The sequence below is a fragment of the Protobothrops mucrosquamatus genome, unplaced genomic scaffold (genome assembly GCF_001527695.2).
Source record: "Protobothrops mucrosquamatus isolate PMUCROS unplaced genomic scaffold, P.Mucros_1.0 scaffold2792, whole genome shotgun sequence".
In the NCBI taxonomy this organism is placed as follows: Eukaryota; Metazoa; Chordata; class Lepidosauria; order Squamata; family Viperidae; genus Protobothrops; species Protobothrops mucrosquamatus.
Genome location: NW_015388829.1, coordinates 161143 through 177178, shown reverse-complemented (window position 1 = coordinate 177178; position 16036 = coordinate 161143). Strand labels below are relative to the sequence as shown.

General features: G+C 40.3%; 1 protein-coding gene across 1 annotated transcript in view; it reads right to left on the bottom strand.

The window, feature by feature from the left end:
• Window positions 1-16036, bottom strand: part of STK10 (serine/threonine kinase 10) — a 78545-nt gene that overhangs the window by 3751 nt on the left and 58758 nt on the right. The window contains exons 9-17 of the mRNA XM_015825755.1: window positions 11535-12116; window positions 10479-10609; window positions 9399-9522; window positions 7390-7569; window positions 6678-6770; window positions 6314-6443; window positions 4667-4791; window positions 2642-2830; window positions 650-775 (exon numbers count right to left, since the gene is read on the bottom strand). Coding sequence (XP_015681241.1) covers window positions 650-775; window positions 2642-2830; window positions 4667-4791; window positions 6314-6443; window positions 6678-6770; window positions 7390-7569; window positions 9399-9522; window positions 10479-10609; window positions 11535-12116 — 1680 coding nt within the window. The remainder of the gene's footprint in view (window positions 1-649; window positions 776-2641; window positions 2831-4666; window positions 4792-6313; window positions 6444-6677; window positions 6771-7389; window positions 7570-9398; window positions 9523-10478; window positions 10610-11534; window positions 12117-16036) is intronic.

Sequence of the window (16036 nt, the reverse complement as noted above, 5' to 3'; positions counted from 1 at the left end):
AAATCATTATCTTTCAAAACTAGCATAACTCACCTGGCTTATATGGGTTCATTTAAATGAATTAAATGAACCCACATTTATTTACCCGTATTTCACCCCTGTGATATAACAATATCTGCAAGAGGGACCTAAAGGCCATGGGAATGGACATTAACAGCTGGGAATCCTTGATCTCTGATCTAAAGACGCAGCATGGCCTTCTCCAATTTGAAGAGACACTTGTGCGGCAGGTTGAGGCAAAGAGGCAGTCCCGGAACCAGCGAAACCTGGGGGCTGGACAGGGGACAGATTGTATCTGCCCTCAGTGTGGAAGGGACTGCCACTCTCGAATTGGCCTTTTTAGCCACACCAGATGCTGCCTTAGGACCTCTTTTCAGAGCATGATACCACAGTCTCTCGAGACTGAAGGATGCCAATGGAATGGAATGGATTTCACCCCTTGGATAAAACTTCAGATATAAATACAATTACATGCCAGCATTAAAAAAATCCCTGATATTATTTTTCTCTTCTGTTTTAGGACCGATTGTGGCTAGTATTAACAAATCTTTCAGAACAGGATAACAGATAGCTCAAAGACTTCCTACATGCTGCACTTTTGAAGATTAACATAAGCCTAAATAAAACTGTACCATTAATATTAAGTTACCTGTAACTGCTGGAGTTCATTCATATTGCCCTCACACTGAGCCAACATTTCCTTCATCTGCATCTCATGTTTCTGCTGCTGTTGCACTCGCTCAGCTTTTTGTCTCTTTTCTTCCTGCAGGGCAAACTATAATGGGGAGAACATCAACAATCATCCAGGTTTTGGATGGTTTCCCGCAACAGTTATCTACCTGAACTTGAAATACTTCAGAAGGTAACTGAAGTTTACCACTGTGATTAATTATTTCTTGTCAGTGAAGCTGTTTTAAATCATCTCCTGGGATAGTTATAGAATCTCTGGACCCTGACTAATATTTGCTTGTATGATGAGTGCTTTATCAGTATGGTTTGATTTCATTTTTCCTTACTTAAGATACACCAACAAATGAGAGGGATGGGTGATCATAATTATGATCTCTCTACTCTTTACAAAATTAGAGTGTGTGACAATTTGAATTATTTCTATTCTGAAACTCATTTAACGCTGAAGCCTAAATATCAGTGATATGATATGCAGCTAGAAAATCATTCCCAGTAGGCTATGTCTAGCAGATTTTTACATATAATACATTCATTAAGTTCATTTACATAACAAATGCAAGGCCAAATTACAGTTTAGCATTTAATTGGCAGTGCGCTGGTCCATACAGTACTGCTGTGACAGTACCTTTAGCTCCTCCTGTGAGCTGGCACAGCTAACCAACCTTGGATAATTCACCTATAGATAATTCATCATATTATTCAAGCAGGGGCCCTGGTTTGTTCTTCTCAGTCGTGGAATCCTCCATAATTGGTTAGTTGGGTCACTATTGGAAGTGGTAGCAGATACAATTGGGGAAAGTATACACATTTCTCATTTACCAATACCTCATTTTTATTTAAAATATGTCTATTCCTGATTCTCTTTGTTAAAAAAATGCCCAAGCAATTGTTACAATCCTGTAACATATCTAAGCAGGTTATATGAACTGACTCATTGACAAAAGAATCCTCTGCTTATTTTCCATCCAGCATTGAATCATATGGTTGGAAGGGACCTTAGAGGCAGGAGTTCTCATATCATCTTGGACAAATGGTTGTCCAAATTTTTCTTGAAAACTTCCAGGAATGAAGCACCTGAAGATTGCGATCATGTCTTCCCGCAGACTTCTCTTTGTTAAGCTAAAGTTATCTAGTTACTTCAGCCATTCTTCATAGGATTAGTCTTCGGACTCCTTATCATCCTTGTTTCTCTTCTCTGCATTCTTTCTAGGGCCTCAGTATCTCTTTTGTAACTTGGTGACCGGAACTGGATACAGCATTCCAAATATGGCCTCACCAATGTGATATAAAGTGATACCATTACTTCCCTTGATCTTGGTACTATCCCTCTATTGATGCAGCCCTGGACTGTTTTGGCTTTTTTGGCAGCTGCACCACACTGATGACTCACACTTAAACAGTGGTCCACCAGGACACCTTGATCCCTCTCATAGGTATTACTGCCTATCCTGTACCGATGCATCTGATTTTTCCTGCCCAAGTACAGGACCTTACTTTTCTCACCACTGAACTGCATCTCTTTGGATAGGACCCAGTGCTCAAGACTGCCACGATCCTCCTACATCTTGAATCTATCTTCTAAAGTGTTAGCAATCCCTCATCCACAAATTTGATGAGTGCCCCTTCAATCCCTTCATCTAGGTCAGGGGTCCCCAATCCCTGATCCGTGGCTGGGCCACAGCCCGTTCGGAACCGAGCTACTGAAGTGGTGAGTGCATGCATGCATGCGCGTGAAGCTGCATTTGTGAAAGTGGCGTGTGCATGCAAAACCATCCTTACTCCCCTACCCCTCCGCTGCTGCTGCTGCCTCTGCTGGTCCGCCGAGCCGGAATGTAGGTCGTTTATAAAGATGTTGAAGAGCTCTGGGCCCAATACATCTCTATATTTAATGAAAGTTCTCAGACAGATCCCTTCAGCAAGGCAGCTACCTGACTCTGACAGCAAATTTCACCTGTTTTATCTTCTCTCTCTGTTCTGAGGCACTTCCACTGGAGTTGATATGGAGACTCTTTTTATACATGGCCATGCGGGTTTTCCCTTCACTCCTCTGAATTTTGGGGAGACGGGCCCTCTCTTGCTGCTGCCGAACTTTCAGCTGTTCTATCATGCGCTGGTTATATCGTTGCATTTGCTCACGTTCCTGCAATACAAATCAACACAGTGGTGGGAATGAGGGAGCCAGCATAAGAGAATGCCCCACATTACACTCAGAGACATCAATGGCAAGGAGCCACAAATTATTGAACAAAAAACAAAAGGTTGTTGGGGGGGGGGGGAGACAGAGAAATAAGATCAACCTGGAAGAGCTGAATATGCAGAGGAGGCTAGTATCGGGTTTTTTTCCCCTGAGGGAAATAACATCAATGCCTCCAGCTCTTATGGATGGCATCCCTAGCGTAAGCTATTGGGAACTATCACAGAGACAACAATGCTAATTAAGCCAGCTGAAACATAAAAGCTATTATAGAAAGCTGCCAAATTACAGATCTATCCAGTGGGATTTCTTAATGGAAATCATAATCAGTATGTTATTTATGTGCAGAAAGACTACTTGTTCAATGCAGTAGGTAGTCATGTGTATTAAACTATGCAAATAATAAGCAACATATAAATATTAGCGATCATCCACACATGCAGTACAGGTGCCAATAAATCAGAGGTACAATATATATTAGTATTCTCCACATAGAGGAGGAAACATTAGCTTCATCTCTAATGGAAATGAAAAGCATCTTGCTCCATAATGTAAAATAAGCACTTTTGCCAAAGGTTCAATGCAATTTCTATCACAGCAAAAGGCAGAAATAGATCATTTGCTCTAATGTTGTTTCTTTCCCTGAAATCGGAGTTTTATCTGGTTTGAACAAAATTCTCTTTAGCAAATTTGACTGTAATCGCAGTGGATATTGGAACTACAGTCCAATACAATGAGAGAATCCTAATTTAGGAGGGACTAACCCTGAGAGTGTGTCCTCCCCCTAATAACTACAGAGATTGTATTATAATCAGAGTACTCCTTCCCAGGCAGAATGGAACAACTCGCCACGGCCAACTCATCACTGGACAACACGCCACAGGACGTGAATTGTTGCTGTGCGACAATTGAACAATTCAATTTAATTATTTAAAATAGTTAAAAAAATTGTTTTAATTTTTGTCATTCATATTTCGTTTTGCCCTTCCTTTGGCATTCTTTCACTAATGATTCTATTTCACTATTTTTTTTGATATTAGTGTAAATCAGTGGTTCTCAACCTTTTTAATGCCGTGACCCCAACCGGTCGTAAGTCGAGGACTAAACCGGTCGTAAGTCGAGGGCTAAACCGGTTGTAAGTCGAGGACTACCCAACCGGTTGTAAGTTGAGGACTTTCCCTGCCTGGGAGCACCGCACATGCGTGGTTCCGCCCCCTGCGCCGGCCGAGGCGTAGCTGGCAAGCGGCAGAGATGGAGCAGGCCGACCACCAGCTGGCCCAGCCCAAGAGAGGTAAGGCACCCGCCGGAAAAGGGGAAAAAATGGCGGACAAAAAAAATGGCGGACAGCCTTGCTTGGTGACCCCCGTGAAATGGTCGATCGACCCCAAATGGGGTCCCGACCCACAGGTTGAGAACCACTGGTGTAAATCCTGTCCCATGGCGAGTTGTCACACGGTGAGTTGGCCATGGTGAATTGTTCCGTGGCAAGTTGGCCACGGCGAGTTGGCTGTGGTGAGTTGGTTGCAGCAAGTTGGCTGTGGCAGATTGACTGGAGTGAGTTGTCATAGAGTAGACTCTTCCCAGAAGCTCTTAGGAGCCCACAGTTACCATACAATTTTAAAAGTCCAGCATTGTGCTGCTCTACCAAATCTCATATTTCTACCAAAGCTTTCCCATATCTCCACACTCCAACCCTTCTGCACACTGGCTTTGCTTCTATATATCTGCAACTTTAGATCCCAGCTATCATTCAACAGGACAGAGAACGGAAAATGCCGCTACCTTCTCGTGTTTCCGTAGCAGCTCGTGTCTCTGGAGGAAATACTGGTCTTTTAGTTGCTGTTTCAAAATCTGGTGCTTCTCTTGCAGATGGTGCTCTTCAAGATCCCAGATAGTGGCTTCCCGGTCTACAGTGTTTAAAAAAAAATAAATATATATGGCCGTTCAATACCTGAACAGAGACGGGAAGAGTAACTGTTTCAATCTCAACATTGTCTCCCCTCATGCTCAGTTTCTATCCCCTCAACCTTCTTTTTACATTATAATATTATTGGCCTGAAGAGGTGAATGAATGACAAGAGCAGCTGGTTTCCTTTTTTCTTTTCACAGGGGTTCCCAAAGCAAGAGGAGAGGAAGGATATGTGTGTAGGGGGCGGGGGGAAACTGGCTACAAAATCTTTGCTATAGAGATGGAAACCCTGTGAGCCTCTAGATTAGTGGTTAGTGGTCAGTACAAATAATCATTTCCCAATCTGTGTTCCTGTGATTATATTCCAATCCATAGATTGTGTGTTAATACCATTTTTAAAAATAGTTTTCAAAGATTAGTGGTTCCTTGAAGCATTTCCTAACTTATGAAGCTTTTGCACGCAACTTTCCTAATTCACACTTAAAGCAAAAATGTTAAGTCTCCCTGATGTATCATTTTGAATACGAACTCCCCCTAATGCCATTTAAAAATATTTTTTCTCTCTGCTTTCTTTCTTAAACTTTTTGTAGGAGATGATCAGGCTGAGCCTGAGGGGAGGGACAAACGGATCATCAGTTTGGAGTGGCCACGCCCCTTTAAGAGACCTATGTCCAGCCCTCCTTGAGGTCCATTAACTCTTATCTGGCACCAATTTGCCTTGATTGTTAGTAGATCAGGTTCTTGCATATAGGCTGCATGGAATGTTGCTTTTGAACTCTACACTGGCTCCTGGTTTCCTGAGCGTGACACTTTTTTCTCTTTGCACATCTATGCCTCCTATATACTTTTTTTTTTTAAAAAAAGCAAACACTTTATGTACATAAAATACAGCTTTGTGACAGATGAGATCTCTTCCCATCCTATCTTTTATGAGTAATTCTTCAGAGGAGATCTTTTATTAAAGAAGGATGAACAACCAGATAACTACAATCTGGGAAGAATTCATACTATGTTAGGGTTTACTTTCTTAGGAATCTGTAGCAAAGATTTGCTTTTACATTTCTATTTCTGTTTTAATTTTTGATTCCAACTCTCACTAGCACCTGCCAGTATGGTCAACAGCTGAGGAAGTTGGAAGCTGTAGATCAGAGCATCTGGAAGATCACAAGTTTTCCTATCTCCATTTTATAAGTAAGCTCTATTTTTGATGTTTTATTGGCTCCCAAACTAGCACTGTGACAAAAAGTGGCCGGAAAATTATAACTTCAGATTAATTGGCTACTTTTCCAAAATAACTCTCTAGCTTAAAATATTATTCCATAATATAAATACTGATGAGTACTCAAAACAATCCACAGCATGCTTCTCATTACTGTAAAAGATTTGCATTCTTCCTGTTTATAGCTTTGCCAAGGCTCTCCAATAGGTTGCATTGCCTTTAAATGAAAGCATATTCTTCTTAGTCTGACTTCATTACTCGTAATCCATTCTAACGGGTCCATTTAAGGGGAAAAAAGCACCTCTCATAAGCTGCTGCTTTTTATTGAGGCATTCTCGTTCTTTGTCACAGATCTCTTTCCGATTCTGAGCTGTAATGTTTTTCATTGCCTGCTCCAGATCCTCGGATTGCTTGGCTATAAAGTCTTGTTCCTGGAATGAGAGAGGAGATGTATGAATATTCATCTTGGCCGGCCAGAGCTTTCCCAAATCTGTCAACTTTTAGATATGTTGGGATGGTAGTTCTCAAACTAATTGGAAACTAGAATTCCAGACTCTCTGAAGGTCTTTGAGATAATCCATAGTGTTTCTCCCTGGCTGGTTGGGAATCTATGTTGCTCTAAGAGTTTGTGCTACAATGTCAATTAAATCTCTCTTGTGCCTTACCATAACTTGCTTTTTTTGTGCAAAGTCATCCATCTTCACTCTCATGCTGCCCTTGCGTTGTTGCCGTGGGAGCTTTTCAATGTCATTCTTGAGCTTCATAACAAAAGAAAAAGACAAGCAGAGAAACATTTGAGATATTCAGAACTCCTTCGTAGCTTGGAAGAATCTATACTATTGTTTCGTACATTCAGCAGAAAATTGAACAGTACTGTCATTTTTTTTTTGTTTCTCTTCTGTCTCTCCTATCTACTGTCTCGCTTTGCTCATTATTTTATTATTGGCCATTTTTAAATTGGTATTGTCCCCCAAATTCCTCCCTAAATACCTTTTTATTCAGCAGTCCAACCTAGGTGAATAGAATGTATTTCTAGTGTGTCCATAGAGAAATGTTTAAAAGTGTTGAAAAAGTTTGTGAAAGAAATGAGATTTGAACCAAGAACTTTACAACCCATAGCTCAATCATTAAACAATTTCATTAGCTCTTCAGGTTTTCCTCCCTTCTCTCTCACCCCACTTTTCCATTCTTCTTTCCCTAACTCTCTTCTCTGCATTTCCTGTACATTTTTCCTCCTCAGACTGATTTCTTCATGCATCCTGGGTTTCATCTTCCATCCCTCTGAATTGCTTTGTTTATGACAAACATTTTAGCTGACAGCTGGGTTGGCATCCTAACATCATCCTAGCATGGAAGAATTCAAAGTACCAGCTTTACCTCTTTCTTTTTTTGTTTCAGCAGTTCCTGAAATTTAAGCAGATCCCGTTCTTGCTCAGCACGGATACGTTTAGCTTCATCTCGTCGGTGCAGTGCATGATCTTGCTCCATTTTTTCAATCTGCTGCTTCTGCTGCCGTTCTAGATTTTCTAGTTCCGTATCATAAAACTTCTTCTTTGACTACAAAAGAAAAGGCAGATACAATCTTAAATATATTGATATTTTTCTTAATTTAGTAGTAATAAAAGCAAAGCTTGGAAAAAAACAAGCATAGTGACAACCTAAGTTTGGTTTCATATGAGGATCATTAGTCAAGCTCATGTTAAATCTAAAACATTCTCTCACTATCTTGGCTGTGAACATTAAAGATTCCATTGCTGTAACTGAGGTGTAACTCTTATTATTCTACCTAGGATTTAGAAAAATAAAGTAAGACTCCTCACTTCGTCATGTTTGCTATCTTTATTTTTTTAATGTTTTAGTTTAAGGTACTTTCTTTGTTGTAAGTCACCCAAAGTTGTTGAGAGTCAGCCAGTATACAGGTTTTAACAACAACAACAGTCACTGTGATTTGAGACCTCTGAACTAGGGCAGGAAGGATGGACAATATTTTGGGACTGGTGGCCTCACTAATCTTAATGCACCCCTTTTGGGGAGAATAGAGTTCATTCTGCTGGTGATTGATTCAGCAATAACCATTAGGTTCTAACTATGGCATCCTTTTCTGTAGGCTGAGGATTGCCTGTGTGTGTGTGCGCACATGCATGTGTGTGTGTGTGTATGTGTGCACATGTGTGTGTGTTGCTGTAGATCAGGAAAAAGCCATTCAAGATTCCTTCTGCATATAAGATTGGACGATGCACATTAGCAGCAGGAAAAATTAATGGGAAAAAAATTGCTCAAGTATTGGAATAATTTCAGAGAACTTCAGGACAAATTATCAACGGATGAGAAATTCCTATTAAGCCTGATTGAAAACTGGGAATGTGTAGCCCTGAGAAAACTTAAGGATGGCAACTGTTAACTGTTCAAATATAGTATTTGAAAAATTATTGTCATTTTTTTTGAACATTTAACAATAGAGAAGCTGAGAAGGATCCAGCAATGCTGATACTAGCAGATGAAACGATTGCATCTGTTTACATAAGTCTTCTTCAACCTTGCATTCTCCAGATGTGTTGGAATACAGCTCCAACAATCCCATAATACCATAGTCATGATGTCTGCATGCCCTTAGTTGTGGGATAACACATACAGAAGGCACTGATTTAGAGGTGGCATACTATGAGGCATAAGAAAAGTGATTGAAACAAATTTCTTTTCCAGAATGTTCAGCTAAACGTGCTGCTTCCTGACATCCTGAACATTTAGGGCAATCTGGAACAGAATCTCACACCAAAATTTTACAATGCAAAAATGCACAACTAAAAATTGATCATGCTTGGATGGGAGACTCCTGCACATTTTTAGAAAGTGAGAAATTATTAGGGATAGAAGGAAGAATAGTCCTTGTTTTGTATATGCTATATCAGGAATATGAAACTTCCTATTCTCCAGATGTTTTGAACTGCAGCTTCAAAAAAATCACCATAAGTTCTTGGAGTTCAAAACATTCGGGATTTTGCTGCTTGACATTATGATTTTAGCAAGGATTTTCCAAAGGATTTTCAATGTTTGAAGACACTAAAATATAAACACAGGGAAATTATTTTGAATAATAAACGATTACAAGCCTATCACACCTAACATCCACAATCTATAGTAAAGAATATTGTTATGTTATGTTATGTTATGTTATGTTACGTTACGCAATATATAGTATATTAATATTGATACATTTACACAGGTAAGATTGCCATTCTATCAATAATTTTTCAGAGAACTGACAGTATTTTTAGCGACAGTATTTAGGTTTCTTCCTAGCCTAATTAATACCACTTATGGCTTCTTAATTTTTCTTTCTCCATCTTCGGCCAACTTCTGAGATGGCAATTCCTCTTCCCACTTACATTCATTTCTTGTTCAAAACGTTTTAACATTTGTTCCAGGAGCAGCTGATGTTTGTTTGTTAATTGTGTCTGATTCCGATGTTCCTCTTTCTGAAGCAAACGTAGCTCCCGCAGCTCCTGCCGCCTGCAGGGTTAAAGTAGAACAGAAATTTAGAAACGGAAGAGAAACTTTAAAGCCAAAGCTACACAGAAACACCATTTAGAGTAAAATAATCATAATGAAGACTAGTCAAGATAGGCTGCCTGCTGCCTTCTGCATTCTAAGGATCTAGAATTTCCTTGAGGGGAGAACTGACTCCTTCAATCACTGCCATGAACATACATCACTTTTGGCCTGCAGGCAGAATATTTTGAAGAGGTTTTTTTTTCTTTTCCTCTCAGCTCTTTCTTGTTTATATTTGCACTTCTGGCCTTGAATTATTCAAATTACATCATGCAAACATTGTGAATAAATATGGCTTAATACAATACCACTGACAACTGCGTGCAAGAATATATCTCTGGCTGAAACTTGGCAAGCTGGAAGAAATATAATAAACAACTCAGGTAACTTTGTGATGTTGACATCTGTTGAAGTTAGTTTTAGAAAACTGTTATATCACTTTTTGGGGTATAATTTAGATTTAATATCTCAAACTGTTGCCAGACATTTGTTGACTCCTGTCCTAATAAAAAGAACAGGCAAAAACATTAGCAGTGAATTGCTGACCTTTCATTTTTCCCTTCCCCATTCTTATTCTGTTGCATGGGTTAGTGCTTTCTATATGTATTTTTCTGCAACTACTATAAATCTCAGCTAGCCTTTGGCCAAGCTGGATGGGAAGACTGGATGATAATTCTCAATATCTGGTTCCATAAGATAATTTCTGATCTCTAGTGAATAGAAACCTCATAGATATGCTTCTATGTGCTGTACTTGAACACGATCTAAAATGACCTGCTACTTTTGTAGATTCTCTGATCCAAGACTGAATCTTATTACCATCAGAAAATTCTTCCTAATATTTAACGTTTTCACTGATTACATAAACAGTCAGGCCTATATAAATTGGTTACAAACAAAACACAATTTTAGCTTGCCTGAGGAATCTCATCTCTTCATCCTTCTTTTCATCTTCACTGATGATTTTTGAGGTGGTAACACTCACTTCCACTCCATCTACTACAAATCTTCTTGTTCGTTTCAGTGTCATGTTCTGTATTTTTGCATTCTACACATATAACCAAAGAAACAGTGTAAAAAGACAACAGGAAATTCTGGACACAAAATAATTATTTATTGCGTAACTAAACAAAATGTGTTTTCTAAAAGCCTCACAGGAATCGTAACCACCAGAAGAGGAAGAAAGACTATTTTTCTAGCAAGGAAATTCAAATTCCAAGTTGATATTAAGAAATTAAAACAATAGATTCCACACATATTCTTGACTTGTATGATTCATTTTGTTTTCAGTATTTGTATTTGAGGGAGTTTGGGAAAGGGACATCATCTTGTCCGATTAGAAGACTTCGGCAAAGAGCAGGAGGGACTGGCAGTTATTGAATGCCAACCATTTTTCTGAAATTTCAAAATTTGAACCCTCTCTGAAACCACAAATATTTGAGTGTGTCCTCTTTCCACCAAAAAACAGGACTCTCCATCCATGCTGCATTATTATCCATCGCTAGGCAGGCAACATAGTATTATTTAGATTTTTTGAATGACATCACTTGTAATGGTATGTCATCAGCCATTAGTTGGTAGTGCCGATGAGAATTAAAATCCAAAACATTTGTGACGCATTTGGTTGTTTTCCTCTGATTTCCGTGCACGGAGGTTCTTTACCTTCCTATCCACTGCAGCCCAAAACACAATCTGATTGCAGTAGAAGATGCTGCTGCATTTCCCAACCCTACAAGCCAATGATGCATTGTTGTATCAGGAAATAAAGTGATTTGGAATTTCTAGCTCACCTTGGCGAACAATTAAAAAAAATTAAGTGGGAGCAGGGGTGCTATTCCTGTTACACCGAAGGACAGCAGGAGGTGTTCTCTTTCAACCTCTTCCTAAGCATCTCTGGTGCTGCACTTTTCGCTGATCGTTCAATGGGGTGCCTAACATAACCCTCTGCCCCACCCACAATCTTCAATTCTTACCTTTACGGAGTGGCACCCACTGCTTCTGTTCAGGGACAGATCAGTAGACAAAGAGATGTTGAGGTCCATACTCTCTGAAGCAGAGGTGCTACCAGAATCAGAATCTCTCTTGAGGCTATCATTCTCAAACTGAGAAGAGTTCAAACTCCCATTGGGGAGTTTTTCTTCCGTCGGTGTTTCAAGGAGGCTGCTTACAGTATGGCTTCCCCAATTTGAATCCTCACTATTTGCTGGCTCAGTGCTTCCCTTTTGGTGGTTGATAGTCTCATCCTCTGTTTGCTTAATGTTTTCATTGGGCTGCAGTGCCTGGGGGCTGATGCTTAAGTTCCGTTTGGCACCAGGCAGGACTGAATAACTTTCTATTCCCAACAAATCCGAATGCTCAGCAGTTTTGACCAGAGCTTCAGTTCTAGTTTCTTCCTCCAAAAGCCTGTTGTCCTGCCCGTTTATAGCTTCCTTGATGTGCTCCAAAGGCAACTTTGGTCCATTGGCCACAAGTGACAAGCGGTTTTCTTGAAGCTTGTCTCCTTCCAAACTTATCTGGCTTGCAAGAGAGGAATCCTTCTTCTGAACGTCATGAGGCTGAATGAAGGAGGAAGGGAGACAAGAAGAAGATAATGAAATTATCCTTTTTTACATTTTTTTGCCTGAAGGAACAAGAAAAAACAATTAAGAGACAGAACAATGAGCACTCTAAGATAAAACAGAGACTTTTAAGAGGGATAGGATCACATTCTCCTCCAGAAAAGAATTTTTGCAAACAAAACCATTGAAACCTAGGTTGAGGTAGGTCATTTGTCATAAATTAGTGTTTCATCACTGAATTCTCAAGGAACTTTGAGTACCTAGAGCAGGGGTAGGCAACCTTGGCTCTTTTATGACTCGTGGACTTCAACTCCCAGAATTCCTGAGCCAACTATGCTGGCTCAGGAATTCTGGGAGTTGAAGTCCACGAGTCATAAAAGAGCCAAGGCTGCCTATCCTGGCCTAGAGAATATTCCCTCTCCCTGCCATTTATATTTATGAGGTAGGGCAGTGGTTCTCAACCTTTTTAATGCCGCAACACCCAACCGGTCGTAAGTCGAGGACTAAACCGGTCGTAAGTCAAGGACTAAACCGGTCGTAAGTCGAGGACTACCCAACTGGTTGTAAGTTGAGGACTTTCCCTGCCCGGGAGCGCCATGCATGCGTGGTTCCGCCCCCTGCGCCAGCCAAGGCGTAGCTGGCAAGCGGCAGAGACGGAGCAGGCCGACCACCAGCTGGCCCAGCTCAAGGGAGGTAAGGCACCCGCCAGAAAAGGGGAAAAAATGGCGGACAGCCTTGCTTGGCGACCCCCATGAAATGGTCGATCGACCCCAAATGGGGTCCCGACCCACAGGTTGAGAACCACTGAGGTAGGGGGAAAGTGGAAGTTAGAAGTAAAAGGGAGAGTTTAATTCTCTCCTAGTAATTTGGCACTCATGAAGATGCTTTTTCCTCTTCTGCTTCATCAGTCCACAGAAGGTCTCATTCCTGGTCTATAAAGTGTTCTCTTTGCTACAGAACAGCTGACAACATTCTGCCAAAATCTTCCAGAAGGCTATGTTTTGACTTTTCTTTGACAGTGCTGATGAACTGTTACTTGAAGCATGTTGCCCCAGCTCATTCTTTGCCAATTTTGCTTCATTCATCCTGCCTTTACACTTCTTGGTGTCTGATGATCTCTCCTCCATAAGCCTTCTGTCATGGTTACAGGATCTCCAATTTATAAAATGAAAAAAGCCTGCAACCAAGAATACTGATTTTTTTGTCATGCCTCTGACATGTTATCACAAGAATAAGGGGAGCAAGACGAGACATTGGACATCTCAGAGATTGGGCTGTAGCACTAAGACAGAAGCAGGAATCACCACTCCTACCTCTACAGAGCCAATCTCCTCCTCTTCATCTGTATTGTCCAATCTGAAGATTGCCACTACTGTGGTTGTGGAAATCCAAAGACTGGAAAAACTCTAGGATCTATGGTGAGATACCTTGGCAGGAAGATCTACCAGGAATTAGCTGTTATACTGAAGACCCTGGCTTGTGCAGTCAGCTGGCTACTGATGGCTATGTCTGAATGGAGATTGGGAACCTGGACAGAGTATAATATACTAGAACAGCTTTTTCAGTACCTCAGTCTCCTCTTTGCCTTGTCTTTAAACCACACCAGCTTTCCTAAGAATCCTATTCTTTCATCTGAACTTGAAAAACATTTGTTGCTTTTTCCTATGAACCTAGAATTGTAAGCCACTTGGCTGAGTTGGATGGCTATAGAAATAAACCTTAAACCTTAGCCACTGATAATAATCTTTTCCTTATCTTTATTTACATTAGACTGGAACTTTTATGTTCTGATTTCAATTCTGAATGCATCTACAAATTCATGGACTCGAACTGTGAACAATTTTGCTAAAGCTCTGCAGTCTAGGAGAAGTTCTGACCTATCAAAATGCTATTTTGTCTTGCATTACCATTATATTTGGACTATGAAAGTTGCAGTTGTTCAAACCTAAACTGGAGCTGCAGTGAGGAAGGACACATTGTTGAAAGCTCATCAAAGCCTATTAGAAAGAACTAAATTGGGACTGTATTCCTTGCCTTTCATCTGAGTAAGGAACAAAGTAAGGCAGAATAAGGAACAGAATAAGGCTGAGCTGTTATCTATCTCCTTTAAAGTAACATGCAATTTGACTTCAGGAAACCACTCCTCTTGCTTTGAGGATTTCACCAGATAATCATTATCAAGCATTTTTTTTCAGTCTTTTCACATACAAAGGAATAAGGAAATTAGTAACGAACATGCCGAAAGGTGCAGTTGAGGTTTTCCTGAGAGCAGAAGGCTTCAGGCTGTCCTTCTACATAATTTGCACTAATGCCTGCCCTTCCCTCCCCTCGCCCCCTCCCTGCATTCATTTCACTTTCTTTTCAAACTGTGTATTGCTCATCATTGCACTGGATAGAATCTAAGTTGCTTCAAGGATTATTAATAAAGTCTTGGCAGCTAGTGAAGAGAGTGCTGTGCCAAAATGGTATTCTGCATTTTTAACTCTTTTCTTTCAAAAGGCTTGAAAAAAATAAATGCTTTTCATTGTTTTTCTACAACGGAAAACAACATTTCCTGAAATCCCATGCAAAAGTGGAAGATTCCTGCAGCTTTTTTAGTTAGGAGATGGCCAAAGAATGAAGATACTCCATCTCTTGTTGTGTAACCATTCTCCAACAATCTTTATATATCCCTGGTTTCTCATGCTTCAGTTAAATTTCAAGAGAGGCCACCATCACGGAAGTTCTCACGTGAAGCTTCTACTTATTAGGCAGCCAAAGAGGCTGCTGAGGCGAGGACTAAAATGAAAGACAAATTGAACAGAACAGCAGCATGTTCTACCACCTCATAGTATTAAAGCTCAAAACCACAACAATAATACGTTCTGAAGCAAACCTTAGAATGAAAAAAGAGAAACAGAAACTTTACTCATGAGGGAAGGAAATCTCAAGAAATAAGACAGGATTCATCCCAGACAGCAAGGGCAGAATGAGAGTCACTAAACTAGCAGTAAAACTCTAACTAAAAATCCCTTATAGACTTTTTGTGAAACAGGAAAAATGAAATTATGATGTATGGTTCTGGGGAAAAAATAGATTATAGAAAAAAATATAAATCATGTAATCCTAGAATAAGAGGTTATTTTACATGTATATTTATAACTGCTGGCCAGAAAATTGAAAACTTCTTCATATTTTCTTTCCTTTTTTCTTCCCTTTATGTGTAGCTTTTTCTTCTCTTTCTTCTTCTTCTTTCCCTTTATTCTAAATAGTAGTTACTGTGTTTATCTTTCTTTTTCAAAACTGCAATAAAGTTACATGAAAAAAAAAATCTAAAAAGGAAGTCAAGTCATTCTTTACTGCAAACCATCTAAACCTCAGCTATATTTCCTACAAACCAGAAAGCTTGGATTTCCTGTGTTGCATTTGATAAGCTTCAGTGATACTAGGAGTAGGGACACAAACCTCTTACTTGCCTTAGTAAAAAAGTATAAATCATTTATACTTGCATTAGTTAAAAATTTTTGTTACAATTCACAACTTCCATGCAATAAGATACAAATTTGCCTGTTCACACAGGAGGGGAGCCTGAGACCACATGGATATCTGTATCTGTGTGTGTCCATGTATGTCTGTTTGTGTGTCTATGTGTGTACACACCTCAAAAGGGCAGGAAGGGGAAGGAATCTCAGGTTACACAACCCCTAGGACAAAGGGAAAGTAGAGTGGACATGCAATGCCTTCGAGACCGCCTCCTGCCACAGATTACCCCCCACCGACCTGTACGCTCTCACAGAGTGGGTCTCCTCAGGGTGCCGTCAGCCAGACAGTGCCGGCTGGCGACCCCAAGGGGGAGGGCCTTCTCTGTGGGAGCCCCCACCCTCTGGAACGAACTGCCCCCAGAGATCAGGGTGATCCCTGATCTCCCTTCCTTCCGC